General features: G+C 36.0%; 4 protein-coding genes across 6 annotated transcripts in view; 2 read left to right on the forward strand and 2 right to left on the reverse strand.

Annotated features, from left to right (window-relative positions):
- eml5 (EMAP like 5) overlaps positions 1 to 2,541 on the forward strand; it is a gene marked incomplete at both ends in the record, with an annotated part of 38,446 nt that extends 35,905 nt beyond the window's left edge. For all 3 annotated transcript variants that reach the window (XM_079262747.1, XM_079262748.1, XM_079262749.1), the window contains 2 exons: positions 2,315 to 2,415; positions 2,505 to 2,541. In XM_079262747.1, coding sequence (XP_079118873.1) covers positions 2,315 to 2,415; positions 2,505 to 2,541 — 138 coding nt within the window. The remainder of the gene's footprint in view (positions 1 to 2,314; positions 2,416 to 2,504) is intronic.
- A 2,354-nt stretch (positions 2,542 to 4,895) lies between these two features.
- On the reverse strand, positions 4,896 to 6,557 carry isca2 (iron-sulfur cluster assembly 2). Its single transcript, XM_079262300.1, has 4 exons — positions 6,490 to 6,557; positions 6,091 to 6,268; positions 5,701 to 5,816; positions 4,896 to 5,620 (listed from the first exon to the last, which is right to left on the reverse strand). Exons 1-4 carry the CDS (start codon positions 6,549 to 6,551, stop codon positions 5,446 to 5,448), a joined length of 531 nt encoding a protein of 176 aa, XP_079118426.1. The 5' UTR covers positions 6,552 to 6,557; the 3' UTR covers positions 4,896 to 5,445.
- Positions 6,558 to 6,885: 328 nt separating this feature from the next.
- Positions 6,886 to 9,496, forward strand: LOC306772434 (NPC intracellular cholesterol transporter 2-like). The gene is made up of 5 exons (XM_079261891.1): positions 6,886 to 7,018; positions 7,238 to 7,349; positions 8,249 to 8,356; positions 8,442 to 8,614; positions 9,206 to 9,496. Exons 2-5 carry the CDS (start codon positions 7,268 to 7,270, stop codon positions 9,287 to 9,289), a joined length of 447 nt encoding a protein of 148 aa, XP_079118017.1. The 5' UTR covers positions 6,886 to 7,018; positions 7,238 to 7,267; the 3' UTR covers positions 9,290 to 9,496.
- A 1,723-nt stretch (positions 9,497 to 11,219) lies between these two features.
- Positions 11,220 to 15,600, reverse strand: gskip (gsk3b interacting protein). Its single transcript, XM_079262195.1, has 3 exons — positions 15,345 to 15,600; positions 12,559 to 12,804; positions 11,220 to 12,474 (listed from the first exon to the last, which is right to left on the reverse strand). Exons 2-3 carry the CDS (start codon positions 12,799 to 12,801, stop codon positions 12,316 to 12,318), a joined length of 402 nt encoding a protein of 133 aa, XP_079118321.1. The 5' UTR covers positions 12,802 to 12,804; positions 15,345 to 15,600; the 3' UTR covers positions 11,220 to 12,315.
- Between the last annotated feature and the right edge of the window lie 795 nt (positions 15,601 to 16,395).

Raw genomic sequence — 16,395 nt, forward strand, 5'->3', positions numbered from 1 at the left:
AGTCAGTGAAGCTAGAAATATAAAATCATACGATGCTATCCAGGCCAATTTTTTTTTATTTTAAAGCCAGACTAAACAACAGTTTTAATTAGTGACACATACGGACACTGTTTTGTCGCCATGTCAACAAGCAAGATAGACTCTAAAACTAAAACACTGGTTGTTGTGCAAGCGGCAAATGAAAGCGGTAAATAGGAACAATTCAACTATCAATGGTCAGTCCGGAGAGTTGATGGATAGCCCCCAAATTCACCTTAGAAATACAATGAAGATCCAGAAATAAGTGATATATACAGTCTATGTTGCTTGGTAGTCTTTAGTCTTTAGTTTCTCCCTGTAGATTTGGTTTGCTAGATGTTAGGGTTGCAGCTTCTGAGTTTGTGCAAAGAACTCTGCATGTAAGTCATGCTGTCCCCTGTCAGAACAATCATGATTATCTTTTTTTATTTGAGTATAAAATGATTCATTGTAGTGATGGTGACTAATTACCAACATTTAAATGATTTCTGATGCAAGGTTATCCAACATGCTCAACATCCACGTCCCTCACATGCACACCCAACAATACCCTGATTCATAGCTAACTGAGCTGAACTACACTTAACTTTATTTGTTAGGATATAACTTAACTTACTGTGTCACATCCTCTATATGTTCTTGTTTACTTTTGATTTATTTTGTAATGATGAATATTTCACCTGCACTTTTAAGTTAATGGTATATCTGGTCCATAAATAAACAAGCTGTTTCGGTCTTTACAAACAACCATTTAGGAAAATATTAGCCATAACCAGAATACATATATGAAATGTCCCAATATCCAGATTTTCTCAAACAATTGAATTGACTGTATGTACCAGTTTTGGTATGTTTATTACAAATTGAATAGGTTACCTATGCCACCCAACTACTAGCAAAAAAAAACCCTTTCTTTATTTGGCCTTTGCTTTGCTGACCTGTTGCTGGTTTTCTGGTAGTTACTCACTAATTGCTACCTTCATATTGTCATTTCATGTTAGCTCTCATATTCTGGTGGAAACAAACCAACTGGCCACAAGTGGCAACACAAAAGCACATCCCAATTCTCAAATTAAGGAGAAAGAAGGAAAATATTGGCAGAGTGACACAGCCTTTCAACATAAATACTCCTCTGCACAACTGATTTCTAACAGAGGCTCAGGAAAACATTCATTTAAAAGCTTTACTCATTCTCATACACTTGTTCTTCATTCAGCAAATTCTTCCTCATGGCTGACAAAGCTGGAATCCTGCTGAAATCTTAACATGGATTAATTCTGATTATGCATGTTTTTTTTCTAAATTCAGCTGTGATATGATGGGTCAGGTGGTACAGCTGAAGACAAAATATGTTTCAAACATATGAAAGTAGTTTACTTATGGCTATATTGTCAAGTTGCATGTCAGCAGTACCAATGATTTTCTAATTAACAACTGAAAACATGTCTCAGTACACAGAAAATGTGATTTTAAGATTTGAAATCTCTAAATAACAAAAGTTCATGATTTCAGATTTGTTTCAACAAGGAATGCTATCAAATACATTGTATGTATGAAATGAATATGGTACATTTAATTCAATTTTATAGTCATGAAGTGTTTCAAATCCACTGCAATCGTTCTCACAGTCTTTCACAGTCTGCTATTTCACATTACAGATGACTAATCAGGGTTTTATGTATCTAAAGCCTCATATAAATCTGTTCTATTGAAGCAGTGGTAACTATGGTAATGCATATTAAACATGACTGTGTGATAAAAAAATAAAAATTAAAAAAAAAGAAATGTTCTTCTGAGCTGAGGATGAACACACATTACAAATATATGAAAAGATATTTGCTTAGAATTGTTGGAGGAGATAAAGTGACAAACCAGACAGCTGTTTCAGGGTCTGCAGGAAGAAGGAGTCACAGAGAAACTCTTCAAGCAACCAGGTTAGGTTTTTTTGAGTCAGTTGCTATGGAAACTGACTCAAAGTTCAGGTTGCTGCTGCTTCTGTAATGATGAATCCCCAAGAGTTTTAACAAAACATCCTTTCTGGAACTAGTCATTTTTAAAAAGACAAAAATATGACACAAATAGATTTGAGTCCTTGTTAAATGAGCTTGGACATTGGAAATCGTCAGATTATTTCAGTCCACAGGGTAGAGTGTTGTTTGCATGTATCTGTGAAGTCACTATAGATTAGGCAAGATTCTTGCTTTTTATTATTGTTTGAAAACAAATTGCTGAATGTGACAGTGCTAGAAACAGACATAACTTCAGGCCTAAATACTGCGACTGCAATGTGTTTTAGGCCAAACACAAACGCTTTCTGGGCCATGCTGCTCATTTGACAAACATACGCTTCACAAACGGAGATCGCTTTGTTGTCAGCGCTGGCGGAGACGATAGAAGGTATGACTGAAGCAACATGTAACTACGCTGAACAGTGATGTGAGATTGCAAATGATGCAACCTTTGCTTTTTTTTCTTGTCCCTTTCAGCCTCTTTGTGTGGAGATGTGTCCATTCCCTGCACTGAAAAACCCCACCTGGACCAACCCACCCAGAGGCGGCTCCTGGCATGGATCTACAGAGAAAAGACGGGATGCATTTTAGCGATGAGGAGGACCAACCTGGCAGCTTGATAATGAGTTATTGTGGTGATTCGACTTACTGCCTCAAATCTAGGTGCATGCATATGTGCAAGGCTCATTTTCATCACAGTCGTGATTGTTTAAAAAAAAAAAAACTCACATGACATCATAGTATCACTGAAAAAAAAAAAAGAATATATCATGTTCACATCTTTTGGTGATGGATTATTTTTTTCCTGAAAATGAGCTTACCTGTGTACATTTTGCCACTTGGCAGGCCTATGAAATTGTATCACTGACAATGCCATTTTTTAAAACATGTAGCAAACTGAATTAGCCTTAATCTAAGTGTCTGTGAGGGTTTGGGTTCTTTTTTATATCTTTTGTTTTACGTTTTGGATCATGTAGTCATTTGTTCTATTTTTACTGGTAACTCCAAATCCTGTGGCCTTCCTCCTGAATGTAACATCCACTGTTATGTTCTGGATGTCAGCATGCCAAAGCATACTATGCACTGTACACCTGACCTGGTCACTGTGTTGCCCTGGTGATTCATTTATGAGTTACGTTGTTGTGTTGTTGACTGGTTGATCTCAAACCTCCCTCAGCGGTGTTCCCCTCATGATATGTTAACGTGTGCACCCTTGTTTGAGGATTTGTTTGTGGTTAACAGGTGTGCATGGCTTACTGGAAGACAATCTGTCCAAACCAAATTCCTCAGAAAACAAGGCAAACTGCTGTATATTGATATTTCAGTGCACTGTTGCAATTCTTTTGGTCACTTTTTTGTGTGCTGCTATGATATATTATTGTTGCGTTTTAATGAATATATATAGTGTGACTTTTATCAACAGGTACAGTAATGTTTTGTGTAATGAGATGTATTGTGTAAATGGAATGTTTATCAGAGAGAATATAAAAAGTGCAAAACTGTTTCCTCGTGTCTAAGACTATCTAATAAACAAATGTTGCTGCATATATTGATTTACATTTCACCACTGTACATATCATTTGTAGATATTCTTTTTGTATATTTTTGTGAGATGTTTCTTAAATTCCATTTTAATAAAAAATAAATAAAGGAACCATGAACTTTAAAAGTTTACGTGATTCCCGGTGTTTATGTAACTTTCCAAGGCGAATGACTGTCTCTTATAGGTCAAAAGTACAAATTGGGAAATAGGAAAATCGCTGGCATTTAGTGGTAAAGTTCAACATAAAAATTACTTCAAATGACAAGCACAGTTGTGAAGGACAGGGGCTATCAGGGGCCACAAGTACTGCAGACATAAACATGGTTTAATTTGTAAGTGGCCTCTGGTGCAGTAATGATGGCACTACAGGTAACTACTTCAGAGTAAAAATGATTAAAAATTAAGGTATTTAAGTAGAGTGATTTGTCACCAAAGAGAAGCTGTTTTTAATGAAATGTTGTCTTTTCTTCGTTGACTTGTGATTTTCTTACATGCTGCACCTATAAACTCAATGACGGTAAATACACAGAAGGCCAAGATATTGGTCTGGCATTGACCTTCCCAATACACTCCAACCATTAACTTTGTTGCTATGTGAGAGTTGAGTTAGGGATTTTCTCATAAATGATAAAAACCTTGCCTAATATTGCTCCTAATAAGACATTTGTAGACTCCCACAAAGGCATCTCAATATTGTACCACCTTTGCAATTCAAGAACCAACAGCTTTCAATTCACCTTACAACATGAAGGGGGTCCGAGCACCAACAAAAAAAACTGTTTTGATTTGTTAAAAACACTTTCGCTGCCATCATACAAGGTGTTGGATAAAGGATTGTTTTGTATGCAACCATTTCCAACTACCTGCAAATATGATCTTCAAACTATATGTCCTCTGTAACAAACTGTTGATTGTTTACTTCAGGCTTTTGAAATGGTTTAACTTAAACCAAATACATTTCAAGATGTATTAGATTAGATATTTAAGACACATTGAGTTAAATGGATATATTAAAGCAATAGAAGTTACTCTTTATAGTCATGGAACACAAAAACCATAACTTTTCTTAATTTTGTTTCTTCTAAAGAAAATTAAAATATTTTTTTCTGCAATGTGTTTTAGGTTAACTCATGTTTTACCCATTTCAGCATATTAAAATATCACATTTTAATAAGCTAACAAACTAATCTTCCAAGCTTCAATAAAGAGGAATGTTGCCCTTTTTCTCATCGTGATGCAATTCAATTAACTACATAACAATTTTGGCATAACTTAACATTTTAATTAGCATAAAATACAAAAAACATTAAAAGACCTTGTGTGTTTTGACTTCATTTATTCCAAATGAAACAATATAACTTAGAACTTTATTGATATAGTTATCGCTTATTTACATATTTTACATATAAAGGCTAATTTAAACAATGAATATTCCAAAACTTCAAATTAATCTTTGTTTTGTTGAATTACACCACACAAAAATAGGTGATTATTGTGCTGTCGCTATCTGTTTGTCTTCAAGTAACAAATAAAACAATCAATACACCAGCTGTTCACTCAGTTTAACTCATTTTCACACAAAAACATGAAAGGCTGGTATTATTGTTTACCAGTTTCACTGCCACTAAATATAGTTAACTGAATCAGAAAGTTTACCATCATCCACTATAACATGAAACTCCCAGTGACCAGTTTTTGAGGTTTATCTGTAGTGTTTGTAAGTTTATGGTAACTGTTCATGATGAATTGGTTGGGGGTTTTTTTTGTTTTTTTTATATTATTAATATCAAAATCATCTCTTGATATTTTATTATTTGAATGAATATAACTAAGAAACTGCTGAAGTGTGATAACTGAACATCACATATCCATAGATCATAGTTTGACAGAGAAGGAGCTGCCACAAGAGCATCCATGATCAGCCTGAGGGTTCTTGAGCACCTGGAAGGTGGACCGGATCAGCTCCTGACTGAAGTCTACTGTGGATCCTTTCACAAACTCCAGACTGTCCTGGTCCACAACAACACCCACCCCTCCTTGTTCAAACACTCTGAAAGCAACAACAGGGTTAATAGATTACTAATAAAATCATGGATGTAGAGCAGTAACTTGATTTGTGAAAAAGATTACCTGTCGTCTTCATTTACGCTACTATCTACTGAAAACTTGTACTGGAATCCGGAGCATCCTCCTCCCTCCACATGTATCCTCAGGTACTCCCCCTTCTCCATGATTTCTGATAGCCTCTGGATAGAAAGAGGATAACGCGCGAGACTTTTACACAGAGAAGAATAATGGTAAGTGATTGTGGCACAGCAGGTCTAACAAACTTTTCACACTGACTTTTAAAAACTCTACAAACAAGTACTGGTGCTGCGTGTGGCCAAAATTGTGCAAATGCACGTATTCACATCTAAGAGGTATTCAGTTCAAGAAATTATACATACATATAGTATACATATACATAGTGCTATTTTTCAATGCTGTCTCAGTGTCTGATAATCATATGGCCTTTCTAACCTTCACGCACGACTCGGTGAGGTGAACTTTATCCTCAGATGGACCCGACACCCCGGACTTCTGTAAGACGGAGGCGTTGCTGTAGCACTGAGGCCCCGCTGTGTAAAAGGGTTTGGAGCTTTGAGGTATCCGAGTGAATTGTTGACTAACATTGATGTTGTTCAGCAAAACAGATGCCCTGCAAAATGTGATAATTTATTAACTTGATACCAACAGGGTTAGTATACCTAGTTAGATAGTTAGCATGACGTTACTAAACGTGTAGAAAGCTAGCTTGCTAACTATGAGGAAAACGACACATAACTGTCCAGGCTACTCCCGTACAGATTGCCAACAAATATTTATTTTGCTAACAGAGAATTGTAATAATGCCAAAAAATGGGCAAACATTACCATTACCTTGCAAGGTTCAATATTTTTGACTTTGACGCAGTTATCATTGCTCCTCTCAGGACTGACATCTTCCATAACAAGACGTCGGTACGTTTCACTTCCACCGTAAGCTACACACCGCTGCGTTGCTTATTGGATAAAGTGCATGTCTTTAAATATAAGACCCACCCACTTTTAAGCAATACAGCTATTTGATTCGTCAGTTTATTTGACAATCAAGTGTTGTTTGTATATAGATATTAGGTATTTCGATACTGTTGTAATGCATTTTATTCGTAATTACTCTGAGCTGCTTATTGTTACTACTACATTTGAATTCCGTTGTTTAGTTTTACAGAGATGGTCCAAACCTTTTTCTCTTGTTATTCTGAGCAAAGAAGGTGGAGCCTAGTGAGAGGGTGTTTCCTGGCAGGCTAAACGTCGGGCTAAGAAAACATTCATTTCTGATAAAAGGGCGTTACATCGATCGCGTGATTCACGGAGTTAGGGGCTCGTTGCTGTCGCCACTGTAAAGAGAGAAGGAAGCTAGTCTAAGGTACAATTTGTTCATTTGAAACTATATTATTTGTAGTACTTGGAATATAAAGAACTTGTCGTGTTTGTGTTGCTTACAGTTTTCCAACGCAGTTTGAACCCTTTTATTTGTTGCTCTGTTAAGCTTAATACTTTGTATGACAATCAGGTTTTTTGTTATGACTGTACGAAGTTAGTCTTCTTTGATAAAGTTAAAGTATAATATATTTCCGTATCTTAGGATCATATTGACACACAGAAGTAAAGAAACATGGAAGGCCGGATTGGGTTCATTGTTTTCGTGTGCTTGATGGGACTCACCTGTGCGAACCCAGTGAAGTTTATTGACTGCGGTGAGTATCACTATACTATATTTTTAAGGTTGTACTTCTGTATTCATGCTAGATAGGCCATTAAGGTGTCTTTACTAATTTTCTTGTTTTAAATGATTCATAAGGAAGCACACTAAACGGAAAGCAAAAGACTTGCCATTATGCAATTATTTTAGAGATTTTACTACGATAGTACTTTTAGAGGAACTAAAAACTACATCAGGTACTTTCCTGCTTCCTTCCTTTCTTTCCTGCAACATGGTCACCTGATCCTGTCTGATTATAATTGTATGGAATAAAGGAAAAAAAGACACGTGTGTGTATGTGTGTGTGTGTATATATATATATATATATATATATATATATATATATATATATATATATATATATATATATATATATATATATATATATATAGTTTGTGTGTTTTATTTTCTCTATTCCATGTAACTAACATCTGACTACTTAAAGCCTTAAGGTCTCATCACTGATTAGAAAATGCACTTTGGCACTGGGGCAAGGATGGAAAAGACAATGATGATCCATGAACAGTAATGATTACTAGAAATCAAGACTTATCTTGTGACACTTGTGATCAAAACAGTAACATCTTTTAAATAAGTCAACATAGAGGTGATGCATTTAGGCTGGAATGAAGGGTTTTAGCATCAGCTGTGTTTTTAAAAAAAAAAAAAGCCACACAGGGGAAGCGTTACTGTTATTTCTAGACTCGTTTTATAGGCTTAGCAAATTAACAGAAAATTTATTATGCTTTTTTGCATCAATCTTTGTGGTGACCTGCTCCTGCAATAAAAAAAAAAAAAAAAAAAAAAGTATGCCTTAACATCTTGCATTAGGAAAAATCCTTCACGTTTTACAGTCTGTTTTAAAATCAGCTCCTTTTTCATGTTTGTTCTCAGGCTCTTCTTCTGGCAAAGTTACCATGGTGGATATTGACCCTTGTACCACTCAACCATGCCAGCTTCACAAAGGACAGTCCTACAGTGTCAATGTGACATTCAGTAGTGGTGAGTGGGCTTTGTCAAAGGTCCTGAAATTTCAACATGAATGTATATTTTATTGGAGTTCTGATCATTATCTGTCGTCTTGAAGGTGTGGAGAGCAAGACGAGCACAGCTGTGGTTCATGGTATTATCGCAGGCGTTCCCATTCCTTTTGCTATCCCAGTGGGAGATGGCTGCAAGTCTGGAATCCAGTGTCCCATCCAGAAGCAACAGGCGTATCACTATGAGACCACATTACCTGTGAAGTCTGAGTATCCTGCAGTAAGTAGGAGCCTACCTGTGAACTGTTTTTCAGACTGTTCCTGTTGATCACCTTTGTGAAGATCAGCCCAAGAGTTTATGCATTAAGTGTTGTTTAGAGTAATTTAGAGGAGATTTACTTGAGATTTCCATTTTTAATCTGCACCAATTGGTCAGATGTGTTTTCATCAAGTCTGTTTCATTATTTAAATAGTTCCCAGTTATCAGAATTAACAGCTGGTTATTGGCACCAGTGCTGCAACGGTTCATCTGCAGCTGTTTTAACATCTTACAGGATCTTTTCATCTTGGATGTCAGAATTGGATGCTTTGCTGGTGTAATACCTCGTTGCTTGCTTGTTAGGCTTTAGAGCACCATGTGTTAAGGGGTAAAAATCAGTTTTATAGTTAAATTTATATCTGAGGCTGTTGGAAAAGGTTGTCAGCTATTTATGCTTTACTTTTAAATTTCAGGTTATCTTTGGGATCAAAATAGATTAGTTGGGGACAGAAAATGGTTAATTTTCTGTTCCCTTTTTTTTTTTTTTTTTAAAACATGTTTTATTTCCTGATGCACGTGGTGTTCACTGACTAGTTTGTTCTGCTTTCACAGATTAAGCTGGTTGTGGAATGGGAACTGAGAGACGACGAAAACAAAGACTTGTTCTGCATCAGGTTCCCCGTTCAGATCGTGTAATGTCAAGCCAAAGAAGCAACAGGGCCTCTAACAAGTGTCTCTTTAAAAGGGATTAAGCTTTGAGTAAAAACTTTAAGGAATGTAAGCGATTCTAGAAAGATCTCATTTTATTCATTCATCAGGTTGATTTTTTTTTTTTTTTTTTAAAGATGTCTTTCACATGTTTTCATGACTCTTTTGCTCACCAAATAAAAGGCATGCTTTGTTTGTGCTCTGATCTGCCTAATGATCAATTTTAAGAGATCTGGATGTGAAAATGAGTTTAATGATTGTGTTAATGACCCTGAACTACATTCCACTACAGTGCAAATATTTTGTCTTACTGGCTGCTGTGTAGTCAGAAAGAGTACATAGATCTACTGTACTTTTTCTTTCCTAAAAGTTTTGCAGTATTTCTTACTGACCAGACCTGTGAAAACAAATGAACAAAAACTAAATTAATAAATAAGTCTAACAAGTACCAAATAGCATTTTGTGAGTTTGTATGATGTGGATATGTTTTGATAATGGGTTCATATTAATGCAAAACAAGCACTATAACTCATTCCAATGTGTTTGTCAAACAATTTGTGCTATATCAAATCTTAAACTGTCAAAATCACACTGCATTAAAAATGCAGCATTAGTGATGTTTTGAACTAAACTTACCTGTTATAAAGCTGGTGACTAGAGAGCCTGCTTGCAATAGTAAAAGTTAGATTTTTTTATTTTATTTTTTTTAAAAATTATGATTCATTTAAAGAACAACCCAACAACGCACCTTCACATGCTGCAAGGAGATGGCTGGTTTTTGGATACTGCAAAAGTGACTCTCATATGGGCAGCTTTAGGGTCCCCATCTCAAATGTTAAGTATGTTGGTTGCCTCAAGGGAACATGTGGATGTTCCAGTAAGCTGAAGATATGTTCATAAGCTGCATTTGCAATTACCAGAATTTCTAGAAATGTTATCTCAGAGATGAGTCTGAACAGTGGCAACAATTTGCCAATGTTTTTGTGCAGTGATCATCTGCTGCTGTAAGGGTGTTTAGAGCTATTTTGGATGACTAAATTACCATTAGTCCTAGATTTTCTAAGCTGTTTCCTTATTCCAGTTATGTCATGTTAAGAATTGGGTTTGAGGGCCCTGAGCTCACTTTTATCCATTTTAGTGAGAGGTATTATTTCTTTGTACTTTTGTCTTTTAACACCTGTCCATTAGGAGCCATCATTCTTATCACACTGAATACTTTAATGAATATTAAATATTTTATTTTAGTCTCACACAGTGATCTGACTTCAAATAGGAAAAACTGGTATCACTTATTTAGTATTCGCTCTGCTCATTACCTTTCCTTTTTTCATCATCAAATAGCAAAAGTAACAACTGGATTGCATAATATGTGAAAGCTGCAGAGGTATTTTCTTTGCATGGCAAAGATTCCTCATCACTGAACTAATTATTAATGCAAGCACATATTAAAACAATGAAACATCTAGGATCTCATTTTACACAAACTCTTCTCTGCATATGAAAGTCAAGCATTCACGCAAATGCTTGACTTTTTACCAGGCTAAACACATTTCTATTGGTTGGACTTCCTGAATGAAGCATTAACCCACTTGAGAAATTCTGAAGCAGTCTTTGCTTTACAGCTTTAAACAGCTGAGGATCAATTTGATCAGCAAAGTACTCAGGTTATAAGATAAGAATACAATTTACTCCATTGCATTAGTTTAAGAAGCATGAAGCATCATGACCTCTTTATATTCTAAATAAACCAGGACATCTTGTGTTGAGTGAAAAACAAGCACAATAAATCTGTATTTAAGTAAATTACCATCTCATTTCAGGACTTTAGTCCAGTGTCACACATCATGTACTGCTATTCATAAAAGTTTCTTGGAGACAGACATACTTCAGAGATTTTTTATTGGTTTTAGCAAAGGTCAGCAGCAAGGAGGAACTGTATAAATGCAATGTCATAATACTGAAGAAGAATTATTACTGGGTAACGAGTACAGTAAAAAGAAAAAATAACAAAGCAGCTGCAAAATTCCTCATCAAAGATCAACAAATACTGCACCGTCTTTGCAAGAACCAAGAAGCTGCATTAAAAACCACCAATAACATTTTTTTTCTTTTTTTAAAACCTAGAACTTAAAATACTTAAAACTTGAGAAGCAATACAGAAACACAAAACTAATTACGGTAATATCTGAATGAACCTGTTACTTTACAGGGTAATTTTACATATCTTGAGAGGAAAGGGTCAAAAGGTTAAGACTTCAATCCTGATGGAGGAGTTTTCAGGTCCTTTTCATATGGCGCCCACTCAACCAGGTGATCCACCCTGCGCCACCTAGTCTGAGCTTTTAAAAAAAGATTAGATTGTTTATGAACTCCAAGTAAATTACCTGCCTCACAAAATATCATCTCAGTCAGTACAAAATGAGTAAAAGTTAATAAGCTAAGCTTATATAGTTTTCTTAATAAAAGGCAGTCATTAAGGCAGTGTTAACTTGAAAAGAACACAGCTTTGGCTACTACCCAGAGACACTTGCTGAATAAAAACTAGCTGGGAATATTTGAGCAGATATCAGTTATCAGGTCACAGCTTCAGTACGAGCAGCGGAGGAGAAGGGGGTGGGGGGATCGATCACCATTAACAAAACATGCTGCTTCTTTCACAGATCATTTCAATGAGTTAAAAAAAGAGCAAATTTCTGAATGAGCATCTGTTTAAAAGTAGTAACACCTGGAAATTGGAAGATGTTTTCACAGTAAAGTAAACAGCACAATGTCGCAACAAACCCCAAACAGCCAATCCGAAGCAGTCACTAAACCTAAGTACGCAACAGGAAGTCATTCAGGGTTATGAAATTCAGAACAAAGCTGATAGGGCTGAGAAGCCGATATTGTAGTGGCAGTTAGGCAGTTGGACGTCACATAACAGGCCAAAGTAAATACTGGGTTATTATTGGCTAATATCCATATATGACCTGCATGGTCAACCACAGTTTTAAAACTCCAGGATCTTAGTCCTTTTACTGTCCATTTTGCTTCAGCCTCTCAAGCCGCTGCAGTAGAGCATTCCCAAATGCTTCTCGATAACCCGGACTGAGCGTGTCCAGAAGTGAATAAACAGTCTCGTGATACTGGGTGCCTAAATTATCATCCACTTGATCAAAAGTATGGCCCACCACCTGTTGAAGGAAAAAAATAGTTATCAAAGTGTTTTTAAAAAAGTCTGTTTAGACTTAGAAAATCAAAAAGCACGAATGTCATACCCTGAGTCCAGCCTCTGTGAGCTCCAGACAATAACGATTTCCCTCTCTCGTCTCAACGTTTATGTAGGCCACATCTGATGCACTGTTGAGACTTTGAGACACGTGCATTTCAGCCACGGCAAAGAGAACATCGTTGACCACGGCTTCTGCCTCCAGTCTCATGTCCTTAACGTCACCAAGTTCCACACAGTCGTCATCAAAAGTAGATGTAATGGGCTCCTCAGGCTGGCAGTCTATCTCCATCCCCTGTAACATAAGACAACAGTATTTCATGAAGCGATTTATAATTCTCAGTCTTGAATGTTGAAACTGTTCCTGATGAGTTTTCTAGGTTAAATGAGAGCCAGTATACAGATTTTAAAGTCTATGTCCTCATACCGCTTTCCGAAAGTTGCCCTGCACAGCTCTCCTAAACGGGATCATATTTCTGATTGCTGTCATGGCAACAAGCCACATTTTACCACTGGCTGTACTTGTACTCCTGTCATGTATTAACTACACCAAGATGGTAAACACTGTCACAAAATGGAAAAAATACATATTTGTCAGAAAGCACTGCAACATTTACAGAGTTGTGATGTAGTTGTAGTCCTGACATAACTTTGTGATAGTTTTTGGCATAAACATAAAATGGAAAAGAACCAAAGGCATCTGACTCATTTTTCAGCTTTTATTGCAATGTAGATTTTTTTTTCTATTTGGCCATCTGTTTGATCTTGTGACTAAAGGTTTGACCCCTGTTGGGGGAACTAAATATAATGTTGAACCCATATAAACTTCCCAAAACTAAAAACACAAGTTGTTTCGAAATATTATACAGGTGATGTATATAAAAAGTTCATTCCAGCGATCATTGGGGCAGATTTTCAGACACGTCCTTCAAAAAGGTTGATTAAATAACTCTGTCTGGTGAACTGGCAATGTTTTTCACTAAAACAACAAATCATCCTGCTCAGAGGAGGATGACTGATGAGGATGGTATTTCGTCACAAAATGATCACTATATTTTACTGCTGAGTAATCAGTATGATCTTGTGACTAAAGGCTGATGTGCCCGTTTAAAAAAGAAACTGTCCATAGAAGTATGCACGGATTAACAAAAATAAATTCTTTATTGTTGCTAAATAAGTCCAACCAAAAAACAGTAATGGTGGTTTATTCATCTGCTGCAAACATACAAAGTTCGAACATTTCCCCCTCCTGTTGTGTCCCTACACTGTTACAAAAAGACTATATGCCAATTACATTGCTGACTGGTTCCACACTCAACATCATATTTAGATTTAGATCTCACAAATGGCTCACATTAAACAAAAAACAAAGAAACCCAACTAAATGGCAAAACATATTTTCTCAAAACAAGTTCATGATAACTTAAGTTAATACAGTTAGATTATTACACAACTCCTACTCTTCTGCTAGGAAACTAACTAGAAGGCTGGCTTACATATTATTGTACCAAAGACAACGTTACACTTGGCTGAGTCATTTTCAGTTTTTTTTTTTTTTAATGGTTGAGTAGGCGCAGCGGCGCTACATGAACAGGTGACATATTTAAAATGTTCTAATTATCAGTAGAAATCTTTTAGAAACACCTCCTTCTACCAGGTTTGTTTAATAACTCTCTGGTTAATGTAGCTTTCTTTTCCATTCCTAAGAATAATTAGAAGTTAAAGCAGAACTCTTTCCATATTATTCAAGTACATTTAATCACTGATTAACCTTAGATTCCTAAAGCATATTGAGAAAATGGACTTGTCTGTGCATTTGCTGAACAAGTGGAAACTCGTGATGCCTTCTCTATGTCAGGTTGCAGTTCATTGCATTTTTCTGTATGAGTCAGCTGTTGCCTATTGCCTCACATCTAGCTTTGTCATCATTCATTTTAATTGGTTAAAGCGCACAAAGGCAATGACACTCAACCACCTTGACAAAACTCAACCCATCCACATGTCAACAAAATGAATCAACTTTGTTGTGGGAGGACTTTTTTTTTTTTTTTTTTTTTTTTTTTTAAACAAATGTTTCTCTTGTTTTAAACCAACATAAAAACACCTCATTGTGCTTAATTTTCAGATTACACAGAATTAGAGGCATAGCTTAAGATCTTTGGACAAACCTCTTGTATTGCTGCTTTGTTTTGTTTTATTTTTTGTTGTAGCTGAGGTTTTCAGCTTTACAGTTCTCACTGGCTCTGGAATATTGTTTTTAGATTAATATTTAAATTTAAGTTAATTAATTTAAGTTTAATATATGGTCTTTACATACACTAAACATTATCCATCTATCCATTTATATATATATATATATATATATATATATATATATATATATATATATATATATATATATATAATACAATTTACACGTTATATATATTACACATTATTATACACACACATTATATATATGTATGTGTGTGTGTGTGTGTGCCTGTATATTAAAACAGCGACATCTTGAGGGTTAATAAAAACGCACAAAATGAAGTGAACGTTATGCAAATATTTGGAAATTGAGTCACTTTCATATGAATATTGTAATTCCTTTTAATAAATCGGTTATTTATGTTCATCAACAATAGCCGAATTTAATATAGCTGCCGGATGCTATATGCAAAACAAAAGACAAAGAAAAATCACTAAAAAAACAAAAAAACAAACTGATTTCTCAAAGCATATTTCAGCTAGTGTAAATAGACATTTACACATTCTCAAATCAGGAATTGGGGGTTCAATGTGACCATGCATCGAAAATCAAGTCTCATCAAGTGCGTTTGTTTTTCTCACCGTGTTGCTAGTTGTGTTCTTCCGGCTTGTAGAAGCTTCCAGCCCACTCCGAGCTGCTGTGCGTGGACAAGCTCTTGTCAAACCAGCGTCAGTTCAGTCTAAGATTTGTTTATGGTAAAATTGTTTTAACACCCAGCGATTTCACACCCTCTCACTGTATCGCGTTATTTTTTCCCCAAATAACAACTTAAAATGTATGTTGATGCAATAGCTAAGAGTCTCACGGGTACAACAATTCCGCCACGTTGTGACATCATCAAAGTATCCCACCCCCGAGTGCGTAGGATTATGCTGCATTCAATATCAACTGGGAACTTGAAAATCCCTTCACTCACAATAATCATAATGAATGGGATGGAAATGAAAGATGAAACAAAAAAGAGAAAATATCGCAATAAGTTTGATTTTCTACTTGGTATGGATACATATTTAATTGTTTCATTGACATGGAAATATAAATGTGGAGAAATGTGACGTTTTGAGTTTTCCTTTTCCAGCTCCGAGGTATCGCGAATGTAGCATCAATTGGTGCGGAGTCATGAAAGTGTTTGTAAACAACTCAATCAGAAGGTAATTTAAGAACTGTCTCTATATATTTTATTCTGCTTCCTGATTCGTTGATGTCTGCTGATTTCCCCGGTGTGTATATGTGCACTGTTTCTATTTATGTACATTTGACGCAGAAGAGATCATAACTTATAAATGTTGGCTATTAGGTTAGCTAAGTAGCAACCTCTGTGGTAGCAGCTTGACGTTAGCCGGCTATGCTAATGTTGCTTAACTGTGCCGACCACAGTCTATGGTGCCGACAAGCGCTAAGCTCACGTATACTAGCCGGCTAGCAAGCTAAATGACAGGTCTTTGTCTGGCCGATTCTTAAAACAACTCTGTCGGCAGTCCATGACACCTCTTATTAACATGTAATAGCCAATGCTTGGCACTGGTTGGTAAGTTTCTTGCATGCTAAAAGATATTGTACGTTTACAGTGGTTGTAGAAAAGGGGCAAACGTGAGCCTAGCATAACATAGGCGTCATGTTTGAAGTTTACCT

The sequence above is a fragment of the Telmatherina bonti genome, assembly GCF_933228915.1.
Source record: "Telmatherina bonti genome assembly, chromosome: 22".
Taxonomy (NCBI): Eukaryota; Metazoa; Chordata; class Actinopteri; order Atheriniformes; family Telmatherinidae; genus Telmatherina; species Telmatherina bonti.